Consider the following 15,010-nt stretch of genomic DNA (forward strand, 5'->3'; position numbering starts at 1 on the left):
TTATTTTAAATTTAATCTATAAAAAAATTTATAAGAAAATTAAATATGAAATAAAAATCAAAACAAAATTAAAAGAATAGATGATGATCTATAGTTGAAATTTTAAAAGAATATTTGATAAAAGGTTAAGTCAAACATGATGTCATCATCTTGATCTATAGGTGAAAAAAAGAAAGACATCAAATAAAGGGTTTAGATTATTCTATTTTTAAATTATGGGTTTTTTTTTTAATATTTATAAAAGATATTGTAGCTGCACCAATTTAGTGATTACATGTATTAATCATATGGTTTTTCTAATTACATTAATCTTAAGTTTTTAAAGATAAACGTTAAATACATACAATATTAACTATATTTGTCGATGCGGATTTTTTCCATCCAACATGGCGCTTTTTATGGGGCGACATTTCCTGTTTTTGACTTTTTGGGCGCCAACTTTCATTTCTTCTTTTGTACTGGCACAACACATATTGGTATTTTTATCATTCTCGCATTCCAATCTTTTGCTAGCAAAGCATTTATCTAAATTCTTTGTTTGGATCATTAAACTTAATATCGATTTTTATATGTTAAAAAATGTATCAGATCGATACGTTCTAAGAAAATATAATTGTGCGGGCACACAATTGATTAACAAATCATATATATTATTCTGTTAATCAGAAAAATTATCGCGTGTACGAAAAATTTGTTGCTAAAACTTAATTATCTCAAATTAATAGTAACACATTAATCATACCATCCAAATTACCAAACTGTTTAACATAATAAATACTGATTAAAAAAAAAACACCCAAATCAAATTAAAGTAGCCATATAATAACTTGATGATGAAATCGGAGCCATGCATAATATATCACTGATTGATCAGATTGTATGTCTGGGCAAAATAGTTGCCTTAAGGGAATTCTTCATCACGACAGTAAAAGCAAATGTCTCAGTTGGGTCGGGTGGGTTGTTTGGATCCGGGACCCATTTGAATGCATGAACCATTTGAGCAAGCAACATGTTAATATGCAACGTCCCCAAACTCCATGCCGGACAAATTCTCCTGCCTGCACCAAACGGCAACATCTTCACACCCCTCATTCCTGTTACATCCACATCCACCCCTTCTCCCCCTTCCAAAAACCTCTCGGGTCGAAACTCTTCTGGTGCTTCCCAGACATTCGGATCTTCAGTCACCCAAGCTGTGTAAAACTCGACGTTCACGTCCGGTGGAATCGTGTAGCCACCGAGCTCTGTTGGCTGAATAGCAGCATGTGATAGTACAAAGTGGCTAGGAGGGTGTCTCCGAAAAGTTTCTTTAACAATTGCTGATAGATATATCATGTCTTCAACATCATTTTCTTGAACCACACCATTTACTCCAACTTTTTGTATTATTTCTTTGTATAGTTTTTCTTGGATTTCTTGGTTCATAACTAAATGGAGTAATGCCCACTCGATAGCAGTCGCGCTGGTATCCGTACCAGCGTTGATGACTTCTGATACCAGAGTCACTAGCTCTTCTTCTCCTAACCTCCCTCGACCGGCCGGTTCAAGATTGAAAAGTGAATCAATGTAAGCAGCACCAACCGGGCTCACCATCTCCAAACCATCCGGTTTGAGTATGTTGATACTCGGCTTTTTCATGTTATCTTCTCGGCTTTCAAGAAAAGCTCGTCTTGCTCTTATCAATGGGACCAAACACTCCATCTGCCTCCGTCGCAGGTCTTTAGCTGCCACCAGTTGACGGCGGAAGAGTGGGAGAAGCACCGGCATGAAATCCGGAAGCTTCGGCATGGTGATCATCATCACATCTTTGAGTATGCTTTCAATGTTTTTTATTTTTTCTTTTGAAATTCTTGCACCAAAACATAAACAAATCAAAATGCTACATATTGTTAGTCTACAAGTACTCATCACTTCAACAAAACCATTTTTGGAATTTTCATGTTTTAACATTTTCATGTGCTCTTCAAAAGCCCATTTTCGGATCCAGCTACATTGTCGGATCCGTGTTGGGTTTATCAACTCTGTTACAAAGTTTCTTCTAAGGGTCCGCCAGAGCGAACCATATGGAGCAGAGTTGATGGCACATTTTCCTACACTAAACAATAGTCGGATAGGGGAATCAGGTGGTCGGCTAGCAAAAATCGGACCCTTTTGGACCAAGGCTTCATGAATGAGGTCGGAGCTTGTAACAATAATTAAGGTACGTTGGCCCATTTTCATAGTAAAAATCGGACCATACTTTGTGCGTAAGTCACGTACGACATACATGAATGGACGTTTTTGAAGGATGACTTGGACCAGATTGCCAACAATCGGCCAACCTGGTGGTCCTGGTGGGAGGTTTTTCTTCCCACCAGAACCGATGGAATGACGTTTCCACCACAAACAACAAACAAGACATGTTACAAAGGCTATCAGAATATCAAAACTTTCCATTTTAGTGTGTATACGGGGATGGAGAGAAGTTGATGATACATATAAATATATGGCCGAGTAAAAAGGTTAGGGTTTTAAATTGAAGGAGTTGCAAAGTAAATGAGGTGATATCTACCCTCTGGTGATTCTATTGAATAACATATGCAGAAACTATTTATTGTTTGTAGGGTTATGGGTCTTATAGAGTTTGCAAGAAGCTGTACAATACTTTCTCTTTGACGTAATTTTTCCAAGTATATCTTATCTTTTTCTTTTAAAAAAAATAGACGCTCAAGGAAAAAAAGTATGGGTAAATTAATACACAAGTGCCATATACATATTTTTCTTAATATATATCCAAAGATAGAAGAAAGAGAAAGGAAATTAATCTTTTATATCCATATGTAGACACACAAATAATTTAATTCATACAGTATTTCTTATTTCCATATTAATGAATCTGGCCGACTGATTTCTAGTAGAAAATTATCCTCATTTCGTAATACGATTTTGGTTTTTAGAGGAATTAGCTAGGAAGAAAAAGAAAATGAAGTTTCTATTGAAATTATAATCATCTTTTGTTATCGTACATATAAATGTATATTTATATATGTAGCTATAATATTGATGACTATAATATTAATTCGAGTACTCTAAAGTATATATTTTCATTAAATGTACTTTTTAAAGTATAAAGCTAAGAATTAAACAAAAAGATAAAAAAGATAACTTCTACGTCCGGTGTGAAGGACTGGTTTGAAGCATGATAACCATAGACAATAGACAATTCATAACAACCAAATATTGAGGATCGTAATTAATTAAAGTGACAAATCTTTTGGATTTTTAATGCAGTTATTACGTAGTGAATACAAACGTGAATTAATGATCGATCAAGAGAGATTAACTGGTAAGATATATCTGAGTTTTATTTTGAAAGTGAGGGTTTTATCCTCTTTAATCTTATTTGAAGGGTCTAATGGGCCTAAATTATTTTGAACATGGACTCAGCGTCCATGTAGCGGGATCTCTGGTTTGATAGGATTTCACCTTTAAACCGTATAATTGTATAAATGTTTTAATTTGACCAAAAAAATGTAGTTAGGGCGGTACTTAACGTGAGTATTAATATAATTGTATCTTTTATATCAAAAACTAATTTTTAAATTTCATAATAAGTATATAACTATTTTACGTAACTTAATTACAGCTCATAACTTGTATTTTTCAAGACCTAAAGTATATAATGTCTCCAATGATAGAAATGTGGAACCTGGAGTTAATAAACAATTAATAAAGGTAATTAATAAGCGTAGCATAAAATAATTGTGAAATGCACGTAGAGGCTGTGATATAATTTAAAGAAATTTAAGCACGGTATCTTTTCCGGATTATACTGTAAAATAAAAAACTACATATTTTATTCTTATGATTAGGAACTGGTTACAACAATGTCATGAAATATACACAGAGTCGTCTCAAAGAACTCGACTCAAAAACACAAACGAAATAGTAACAAAACTTACGAAGTGTGACAATACCTTCAATGAGATGTTTTCTCTAAACTTGTTGAGTTATGCTATAGTTTGTGAAGCGGCTACAACATGATATAGGTTAATAGGTTGGTCTTCTTTATCAATGTATTAAAAGAGGATGAATACTTAGAAACAACTCAGAAGAATAAAGTGAAAACTTAAGAGAATCTCCAATTATTAAAACACAACTTGATATATTTAGGTTGATGGATTTGATGGTAGGTTTGAGTTCAATCAGCTAATCAGTGTATCAAACACTTACACTTCAATAAACATATTAACTAATATTATGCTTTGAGATAAGAGTAATGAAATAATCAAGCTAGCAACAATAACATTGATTTGATGCACTATATAGACTAGAGATGTGCACGGGTCGAAATCCGGCCTGAGCCGACCCAAACCGGGTTGACTCATGCCTTGCAAGTGTATGAAAAATGAAACCGTGACTCGGACCGTAAAGGTTTGGGTGGGTTCTAGTTGGGTTTTGGCGGGTCACAAGTTTTCTTCACATTTTATCAGTTTTTTGGCAACACTCAGCTCGGTCCGGCCCGACCAACCCGTGACCCAGGAATGCAACAAAAACTTGACCCGTGGCCTGACCCGTTTGGGCTTCGGGTGGGTTGGTTCCGGGTTTGGGTTTTATTTAGATCCGTAGGTTAACTTTAGTTTTAACTTTTAAGTTATCATCCTCTGACTTTTGTTTTTATAGTTTTTCTAATCGTACAATATTTAAAATTATCTTTCTTTTGGCGGTTAATTTAAAAAGTTAAAAACATCAAAATTCTAATCTTAACCTAAAAGATACATTTAGAATAACTTTAACAATATGTTTAAATTTAAACGAGGTAATTGACTTGTATGTTGTTGGAGGGCTTGACTTCTATGCTGCTCAGCATGCTTCTCAAGCTTATTTTTACTCTTTTTTATTTCCAGTCTCGTGGGACTTCATTTATGACAGAAAACTGATGTGGAACCACAGGAAATGTGACCGTCACTAAACGTTTATCATTCCTAATATTATAATTGAGGATAACTGAAATTCCTATGTTTAGTTAATATACGATGATCGTACTTACTCTTGAGGACATACTATAAGGTTTCCAATTAGGTGATTGAAACTACAAGGGATTTATATGGCACATAAAAACATCAGGGTCTAAATTTGTAACATTCTACATTATAAATAGAATGCTTCAAATAAAATTATACTACTCTGAAACATATACTACTCTAAATGATTCAAATAAAATTATACTACTCTGCACCAAACGTTTACGATGAAGTCTGAAACATATACTACTCTAAATGATTCAAATAAAATTAAAGGCTATGCCAATTTCAATTAGGTGGATTGGTCAGGATCTACCCCCACCACCCATGCTAGAGAGATGCCCGCGTGGTGCTGCGGCCGCAGGGGGTTGGTAGATGCGAGAGATGTAGATTATTGATGTAAAAGGATATATTGTTGTTATTTTATGAGATAAAGGATAAATAATTTAATTCTTTGAGGTTAATTTTGGTAGTCCATGTATTTTAGTTGTTAGAAATGTTTATATATTAAGGGTAATTTAGATATTTTAAAATCTGAAGTATAAAACATATCATAGATAGAAGACTTAAAATGCTAAATAATATTGTAAAGAAGTCGGATGACATGGCTTTCCTTCTTTAGTGTTTGAGACCAGGTTTGAGTCTTAGTGTTGGAAATAAAACCTGTTGAATTTTGCCCGCTAATTGCATTTGGGTCAAAGGGCGAGTCTGGGTTTGCTGGTAAAAAGAAAGGAAAAGAAAAAAATAAAATGATAAGTGGTGGTTAACTATTATCGACTTGGTAAAATTTGTGTCTAAGTATTAAGCAAAATATTCTAGACTTATAAGTGAATCTCGAATACATGAGTTTTCACTTACAAAAATTCAACTAAAAGCTTCAATACAAATCTAAAATACCTTATGAAAGATGGCAATTAGCCTTTCATTAATAGGTTATTTACAAATACATATCATATTAGCAACTTCTCATGCTTTTAGCATACGAAATGAACCCGTGGATTCATCAAGTGCTAATATTTTACTAATTCGAAACTTGTAAAGTTTGAAATAAAGTCTTTGTACCATTTTGCTGATGATTTTGGTGTCCTCTTTAGTGTTGCATAGTCAACATGGTAATGTCCGAACCTTATTGTGTACCCCGATACCCACTCAAAGTTGTCGAGCAATGACCATGTAATGTAACCTCGAACATCTGCTCCTTTCCTGTTTTAGTTAATATGCGAAGTAAATACATCATAAAAAGATTTTCAACTAAAGTTTTCATGTCAGTTTGGATTAATGTACCATGAAATATTCAATTACTATAAAAAAATAAAAATCATATCAGAGTTTTCAACTAATGTAACATGGTCTGCTACTCTGCTTGCAAATTTATATTTAAAAGGTTTTATGAATGTTGATTTTTGTCTTGGGATACTGTTGACATATCAAAGTTTTGGGTCATGCACATTTTGTTTCTAACATGTCAAATGGGTAAAATCATAAAAGTTGGCTAAAAAGGGAACGTGACGAAGGTTTCTTAATCGCATATGACCTGCTAAATTGCTTTATCCAATCAATCAGGTTATGAATAAAGTATTAGTGACAAACAAAGATGGAAAAATACATTTCTGGTCAATCAGACCCGCTTTGTCTCTTTGATAACCTGTTTTGATCAGAATCCATTTGACTTGCAACCCGACGCACGTATTGCACCTCTAGGATTTACTAATGATTATTCATTTCAAATAGTTTCTATGGAAGGTTCTTTTAGACATCAGAGCTAACATATATGCACCTTATTTGAATAAGTGTATCGTTTAAATGTTACGAATATCAAGGAGGTAGAATACCTTATTGCAGAAACTAGAGAATCCAAGTAGCTCTTCATGTATTCTACACGTTTATAATCATTAAGAAAATCATTGATGTTTGAGTCGGGCTGGTCTAGCACGCCAATACCTACAAAACTCACATATGAAGCTCATGCCAGATGCAACGTTATAACAGACAAAAAAGAAAGTAAGGCTCATCATAACCAATCACCAATACATGCATTGGTACTTTTTTTTTTTTGGGGGGGGGGGGGGGGGGCTTGAATAGGGGTGTTCATCGGTTCGGTTTTTGGTTATTCGGTCTATTTGGTTCGGGTTTTTCGGTTTTTTTATTTTTGTTAACCTAATTAAAAATGAAAAAACCAAATTAGAAGTTGGGTCGGTTTCGGTTTAAAACTGAAAAAACCAAATATGAAAAACACAAATTCACAATTTTTGTTTGTCTACGTTGTGTTTCAACCAAAATAATTTCAATTTTCACCGAAATAGTAAATTTAGACTTCAAGTACAATATGGATAAATAAGTAATATAACTGAAACAACTAAACTCTTATTTATTATCCTTATTAAATTTTTTTTTTATCAAGTCTTACATTATTTGTCAACTGAATTATTCTAATTCAGAAGAAATCAATATAATAAACAAATAGAAAACAAAAGTAAAAAATACATTAGTAACTATCCATACAAAAAAATATATATGTAATAAATATTTTTGATAATACATAAAAAGAATATAAGTTATTCGGTTTTTTTGGTTTAACCAAATTCATTATCATAAACCCATAACCAAACCAAAAACCAAATATATAATTCGGTTTCGGCTACAAACCAAACCCAAAACCTAATTCAAAAATGGTTTGGTTTTTTTCGGTTTTTTAAACGGTTCAGTTTACGGTTTAACCGGGTAAAGACCAAACCACGAACACCCCTAGGCTTGAGACTTACGGTTTGGGTTGAAATCATGGTGTTAGCAAAATGCTCACAGGGTTTTTTCAGAATGAGATATCCCTGGAATTGGATTTGCGTATATGAAATGGCAATAACGGTGAGCCCAAACTTGCCGTTTAAAATTAAAGGCAGGTCATCATACAATCTGGTCATTCTGGATCTCTGTCTTACTTAATTATGCAATTGGACATATTCTGACTTACCATTCTCTGTGATAAACATTGGTGTATTATTGTATCTTGTCTTGAAATAAGTCACCATCTTCTCCATTCCTTTAGGATAAACATACAGCCAATCCAGTGCCGTCTGCATTATTCACAATCCAAAACAATCTATTTTAGAATTACATATTTGCTCATAATATTCATGTTCGATTATCACGACACATGGAGAGTATAAAGGTAAGGGCTTCATACAGATTCTCCAATTTGACCATTGCTGTTTAGTGCCGTCCTAAGATAATAACCTTCCGTTTTGGAAACGCCAGGTCCTTCTTCACATGTAGAGTATAAACAGTCTTTTGCATAGAAACTCGTATAATGGTTGATACCAATGAAGTCTAAGCCGTTCTTTAGCTTCTTTAAATCATTCTTTGAGAATCTGGGTAACAAAGATCCTAAAATATCCTTCATTTCTTCAGGGTATTCCCCGAATAGAATTGGGTCTAGGAACCTACGTGAGAAATGAAACTGGAGTCAGGGCCTTTAAGGAAGAAAATGAGACATTAGAGTTGTAATCTCACCAATTCGTGAAGAATGATTGAGCTCTTTGAGCAGCTAGTCTGTCTTGTGAGGAATTGCTTATGGGTTCATACCATACTGCATTCATAATAATCCCAATACTGCCGTTCCACTTCTCCTGTAACCGACATCAGTTAAAGTTAAAGGTATCAATCCCGAACATGTACTTATGGATGGGTCAATTTGGGTTGTCTTATATCAAAAATGGATCAAGTATAAAATGGTTAGCTCCACAGAAAACTGGTCAAATAAGTCCGAAGCGGTCTAAACTGTAATAATAACAAAAACTCATTCTATGTAAAGATTATTATGATCATTGCTTTGATATAAGTTTCCAATCATAATGTAAAGATTATTATGATCATTGCTTTGATATAAGTTTCCAATCATATTTATGATTTACAGTAAACGATTATACAATTAATATATATACTTGATTTTACCAAGTCAACCCAACTGAACCTGACTCCATTTGACCCATACAAAAGGATAGCCCGTCTTGACCTCAACCAATTTTTGACCCATCACCTGATATGTGTAGGTTCCATCTCTACGCAATGTACAGTTGAGCATCATAAACAAGTCAAATCCCACAAGAGAAATATTGCTTCTGGTCTACAGAGATTATTTGAGTTATGTGGCTAAATTACCTGATATTTAGTGCGATAAATGTCTACTGCTACAGCATGGGATAAAATCATGTTATGAGCAGCGATAAATGGCTCTTTTTCAGAATTCCCAGAGCTACAATTTCCAAATGAACCAGAGCACCTAGCTGGTGGGTAAATACCCGATCTATAACCACGAACGGCAACAATATTTGGTTCATTAAAAGTGACCCAATAGTTGACTCGGTCCCCATAATACCTGAAGCATATAGATGCATAGTATGCAAACTCTTGCCTGAAGTTAAACAAATAACAATGTTTAGTGATCAGTGGCAAATTCTTAGTTAAGTGACCTAATTTGGGTACATGTAATCCCCACAAGAAAATCTTGGCTTTTGTTGAATATGCTACAATGGTATGTTGTGAGTTACCGAATTTGTGGACTTAGCCAACCACCATATTTATCTTCAAGTTCCTGAGGTATATCATAGTGTGTCAAGGATACAAATGGTTGTATTCCTGAAAGAAAAAAGTTGAACTGGATTTAAAATCTAAATAGAAAAACTTTCTAAATCAGAAGAGAACTTGTGTCAAAGAGTGTTTCGTTTCCAACCTTTTCCTATGAGGGCATTAATGAGGTTATCATAGTGCTTTATTCCAGCCACATTCACATTTCCAAACCTTCCCTCTAATCGAAAAAACAACGAAAATTGGTTTGATAAACATCGTATGCATGGTACTGTAAGCGTTCCTAGTTGAATATGTTGTTTGCAGCAAAACTTTAAGGGTTTGTACCACAAGTTGTTTAATTTGAATGTTTCAGAAACGAAGAAAAGACAACTAACTTACTAGGTAAAATTCTAGCCCATGATATTGAAAAACGGAAAGTATTTATTCCGATGAATTCCATAAGCTTAATATCTTCCTGTGTTATCAAAAAGGCAAACGATATCATACATGCGTCCTTAATCTAGAATGTGTAATATCAAATAATCTCATCATCTTTTGAATATTAGATTGAAGAGTCAACTGTAGATTGTAATGCCCGCCAAGCTCTAATTGTGTAAAAAAAAAGTCAATAATACATTGATGAATAATTGTGTAAAAAAGGGCAATTTTGATCTGGGTCCAAAAGAGTTGGGTCGAGTGTGCTTGACTTGACCTCAAGCACTTTTCTGTCCAAAGTATTAGTATATCAAATATGATTTCAACGATATTAATTACGAGTATATGTTTTCATTTGAAAATTTAACAGTATTCCAAACTTCTTCCCTTTCTATTTATTTATTTTACCTGTTTGACCCGTTCATAAGTGGCTCGTCATTGTCACTTTAATTCATAGCTAATCAATGACTTGCAATAGGGACTTATTGATTGAAGTGTGTTTTGAAATAGCAATGATAAACTTTGGAGCTACTCAAAGTATCAAGGAAAGCCATGCATATATGTTCCGAAGTAGACATGCATCAAAATGCAAGGGACAGCTTGGTCCCTCTGTTTAAATCATGACAGGCCACAGCATCAATTCTCTCCTAGTCCCCACGACAACCACTATACGTAGTAAGTAAGCAATCAATGTCGTCGATAGTATATTGGAAGGATGGGGGTCTTAAAATGTACACAATCTTAACCCTATCATTACAATGTAGAGAGGTTGCTTTCAGATCTACCTAAGGATTCATAAAACCTTTGACCTCCAAAGACAAGAATGTTAACTATTTATCCAACCTTGCTAATTACTACAACCACTATATATATGGCCATCTATTCCCACCTCCTTTTTCTTATGCATATATCATTACATGTTTTCTTTGTGCAATATATAAACAGTAGTATACTGTGCAAATTATTTTACATTAAAGAGGTCTAAATAGAAGCCCCTATGTGGGACTGCGGTTATATTTATATATATATATATATATATATATATTTGAACGACATACTCATACTTCTACATTATACGAATGTTGGGATGGAACCCGCGACTTTCGAAAAATTCTTATTAATCGACTACCATAAATGGTGATAAGTGGGATTACTCAGGTGGATCATCCCAGGATCAAATACCATAATATTGTACCACCAACTTCATTGGCTATATATATATATAGGGGGAAGGGAATATGAAGCTGTTAGGCACTCAAGTTGGATGAAAAACCCTTCACATACATTTTTTTTAAAGGTAAAAATCATGGGGGGCCATTTATTTATTTAAAATATTAAAATATTAGTATGTGAGGGGTTTTTCACCCCAAGTTGGGTGCATAACAGCCTCATACTCACTTTCCCCATATATATATATATGTGAAGAACTTCATGTGAGAATCATCTAAATTGGAATAACTATAAGAACTTTTAAGTTATACCTTGGTGTTCATATGTGGATATATCATATATGTATATGTGAACAAATTTGTTCACATATGAACGGATCAAGTTATACTTAATATTACTTATTTTTATATGTGAATGATGTTCACGTGAATCTTACTCTATATACATATAATATATAATTTTGTCAGTAAACAATGCAAGATATAAAGATAACTGATATTAGTATCACAAATATTGATGGTCAAATTTCATGTATGCCACTAATAAGCTTCAAAATATCAAATATGCCCAATTAAATTTCTAAATATTAAAAATGCCATTATTAAAGTTAAAAGATATTAAATTTACCCAAATAATTTTATTTAATTAAATTAAATGTTAAAACATTATTAAAATTATAAATAAAATTTGTAATTAACAATTATACCCTTTATTAATAATCACTAATTTAATTACACAAAATCATTATATGATACTGCCACAGTCCCACATTTTTTTCCCTTCACACTCCCGCATTTTTTCCCTCCATAGGATCAATTAAGTAGGTTGGCCAATAATTTCTGTATATGTGCTTAACCCTACTATTATCATATTGAGCCATTATTTTTCTACCATTCTTTCTCTCTTTTCTACAAATCAATTTAATCAGGTAATATTCATACCTATCTAGTTATCTCCTTAATTATATTATTTTTTAAGATGACAGTGATCATTCTTTTAATTAATTTTTCATAAGTTCATCATTCTTTTTCGTCTTTGCCGATGGGATATATTGGTAAGGAGGCACCTATATCGATCATTGGCTAATAATTGAGAATGGAAGCATGATAATCGTATGTTTTTACATTACTATGTAAACATGTATGTTACTGTTTTCACTATTGAATTGAGTTTTTTTTTTCCATTGTGTAAGTTAACTTGGTGGAATGTTGATGATATTTAACCTTTAACGGGTGTATATTTCAAAGGTTTTACTTATGAAAAGTTAATGATCGACTTTTATTTACAGTAATAGCTAATAGCGTAAAATGATAAATTAGTTTATCGTCAAATTAAAGTTATGTTGCATATATGTCATATAATTAAGGATTATAAAAATAGGGCATAATTATAATTGTCAATTACATATGTTATTTATAATTTTAAAGGAGTTAAACATTTTATTTTATATTAATTTAATCATTTGGGTAAATTTGATATATTTTTATTTTTAATAGTGGCATTTTGGATATTAAGAAATTTAATTGGGCATGTATGATATTTTGAAGCTTATTAGTCGCATATATGAAATTTTTCCCATGTGATATTCATTAATTATCTTTTTTAATTTTGTCCTGGATTTTTACACATGTCATCATCTCATTAAGAGTATTTTTAGATGACTTAGTTAGGAGAATTAATCATTTATCATTGATTTATTACCACACAATAAAGCATATATACATAATGATTGCGTGCTCTAGAAACTTAAAAAGCTAAGTGAATGAGTGTACGTGATTTCCTAGCACTTATAATTGAGTTAGTAATAATTTGTCTATAATAATTATTATATATATTTATATCAAGATTTCTATTCAGCTATCAACACTTTAAAGAAATTAGTCTGTGTGACCCTGACATTTTGAGAGGGAGTTTGGATGTATGTTTTGATAGTGACTATTTGACAGATTATTTGACGTTTCATAATGCCATGATATAATGTTATGACAAAATGACCTTAAAATACGCAAATTTTTAACAATAAAAAAGGTCACATCTTTTGAAATGGAGTAGAAGTCTCTCAGATTGGGTAAAAAGAGCGGACTAGGCAATGGTGATTTTATTTTACTATGAAACAATTTTCTCAATTGAGTTATTTTACCCACGACAATAACAATAACTGACCTGGAAATGATCGAGCCGGGTATATGCGAGCTGAGGTGAGATGTCAATAGTTTTACTCTTGACGGATGGTTAAAAGACAGTTTCTAGAAGGACCTCCGATCAGAATAAAATGAGCTAATGCGTTCGATATATATACAAGCCGCCTTATTGTGACTTGTAACTTCTAGTCATTGATCAGATAACACAAGGGCAAACACCCGATGCACACAATACAAGCCTCGAATAAGCAACATACTTAGTAGAGTCCTAAATAATGTTCTACAATCCACTTGCAAGAAAACAGATACAACATGCAAATAATACAGTATATGTAGGGACTTACGTATAATCATTTGATGTATATAACATAGTCCTCTTGCAAGAATACAAATACAACATGCAAATATATATATGCGAATTTGTATAAATATGTATTTTCCTAATTAGTACGAGTTTAAATTTTAAAACAAGCACGGCAACACAAAATATCAGTTCTTTCTAACTCAGTAGTTCGGGTGTGATCTCTACACCACAAAACATGCTTTAAGAGATATTGTACAATAATATGAATTATGTTTGATGATATATTATATGGCTAAAAAAGGTCGAGTACAGATCACTTACCACCCATACTGGTTTATTCTAATAAACGTAGAGGCAGTAACGTAGAGGCAGTAGCGTGCCTAAAGGGAGGGCAAGGCCGCACCCTTCAAAATTTAAATTTTGTTATGTATTTTTAAATTTTTCATGGATTTTAAAAAATTTTCTATAGGTTTTTAACATTTTGCTCCTTTTTAGATTTATATTACAGGAATTTTTTAATGTTGTCCCCACCGAAATTTTATCTTGGTACCGCCCTCCGTAGAGGTGCATTAATTTAGACTTTCAAGTAGTGAAAGTAGTGTGCACTTACAAGATACCGATGATAATGATCAACAGCGATATCTCCATTAGACCCATCGGCAATATTGCCTGCAAAGAAAGAACATATACTAAAAGTGCCGGGTGACAGAATTGAATATGGAACTCATGAAGGCCGATAAACAAATGTACCGGGTTCGTGTGAAAAAACATCCCAGTTACTAAGCCCTTTCCCGTCAGCAAGATAAGCTCCTTCAAACTGAAACATGATACGGATTAATATTTGACTAATGAAACAAAAACTACAAGGACTGTTGTTCATGATAGGAAGAACCTGATAAGAAGAAGATGCGGTTCCAAATAAAAAATTTGGCGGAAATAAATTTGAATTGGAATTGGCCTCTAAAATGTTATGTAACTCATATGATGCTGCAAATAATGATAAATTTGCACCTAGTACAACCAACAATAACAAGGTTTTCGAACGTCCCATGATATTAAGTTGCAAGAAAGATGAAACTTTGAAACAAGGTAGCTAGTAGTTCAAAGATGTTAGATATGTTTATTGATATATATAGGAGAAAGAATTGTTTGATCTATAATAATTACGAGTATGTAATAGACTAATAGAGTAGTAGTTTAAGGGGTTATTTGGTAGATATGTCCAGATCAACATGGGTATCTCAGCCTTTTGTGGTTTTTATTTTTTCTTACTTTCAAATGTTTTCTTTTCATATAATCAACTCTACCACAATCGAAAACAACGGATTGTCCACCAACTAAATTTGTGGGTAAATGACCAAAATTCATGAGAAATTTACTAATACCCACCATAT

At 32.9% G+C, this 15,010-nt stretch overlaps 2 protein-coding genes across 3 annotated transcripts; both read right to left on the bottom strand.

Annotated features, from left to right (window-relative positions):
* Window positions 1–750: 750 nt before the first annotated feature.
* On the bottom strand, window positions 751–2,436 carry LOC122598428 (cytochrome P450 77A3-like). The gene has a single exon (XM_043771022.1). The coding sequence runs from the start codon at window positions 2,434–2,436 to the stop codon at window positions 871–873; it is 1,566 nt and encodes a 521-aa protein (XP_043626957.1). The 3' UTR covers window positions 751–870.
* A 3,345-nt stretch (window positions 2,437–5,781) lies between these two features.
* On the bottom strand, window positions 5,782–14,750 carry LOC122595949 (beta-glucosidase 47-like). 2 transcript variants are annotated; one of them, XM_043768433.1, is made up of 12 exons: window positions 14,509–14,750; window positions 14,367–14,433; window positions 14,227–14,285; window positions 9,966–10,041; window positions 9,730–9,804; window positions 9,548–9,635; window positions 9,159–9,411; window positions 8,511–8,626; window positions 8,185–8,440; window positions 7,972–8,074; window positions 6,836–6,944; window positions 5,782–6,206 (listed from the first exon to the last, which is right to left on the bottom strand). In XM_043768433.1, exons 1-12 carry the CDS (start codon window positions 14,665–14,667, stop codon window positions 6,014–6,016), a joined length of 1,554 nt encoding a protein of 517 aa, XP_043624368.1. In that variant the 5' UTR covers window positions 14,668–14,750; the 3' UTR covers window positions 5,782–6,013. The 2 variants fall into 2 exon arrangements, with proteins under 2 accessions (XP_043624368.1, XP_043624369.1); XM_043768434.1 differs by lacking the exons at window positions 14,227–14,285; window positions 14,367–14,433; window positions 14,509–14,750 and adding an exon at window positions 10,410–10,428.
* Window positions 14,751–15,010: the final 260 nt, after the last annotated feature.

The sequence above is a fragment of the Erigeron canadensis genome, chromosome 4 (assembly GCF_010389155.1).
Source record: "Erigeron canadensis isolate Cc75 chromosome 4, C_canadensis_v1, whole genome shotgun sequence".
Lineage (NCBI taxonomy): Eukaryota > Viridiplantae > Streptophyta > Magnoliopsida > Asterales > Asteraceae > Erigeron > Erigeron canadensis.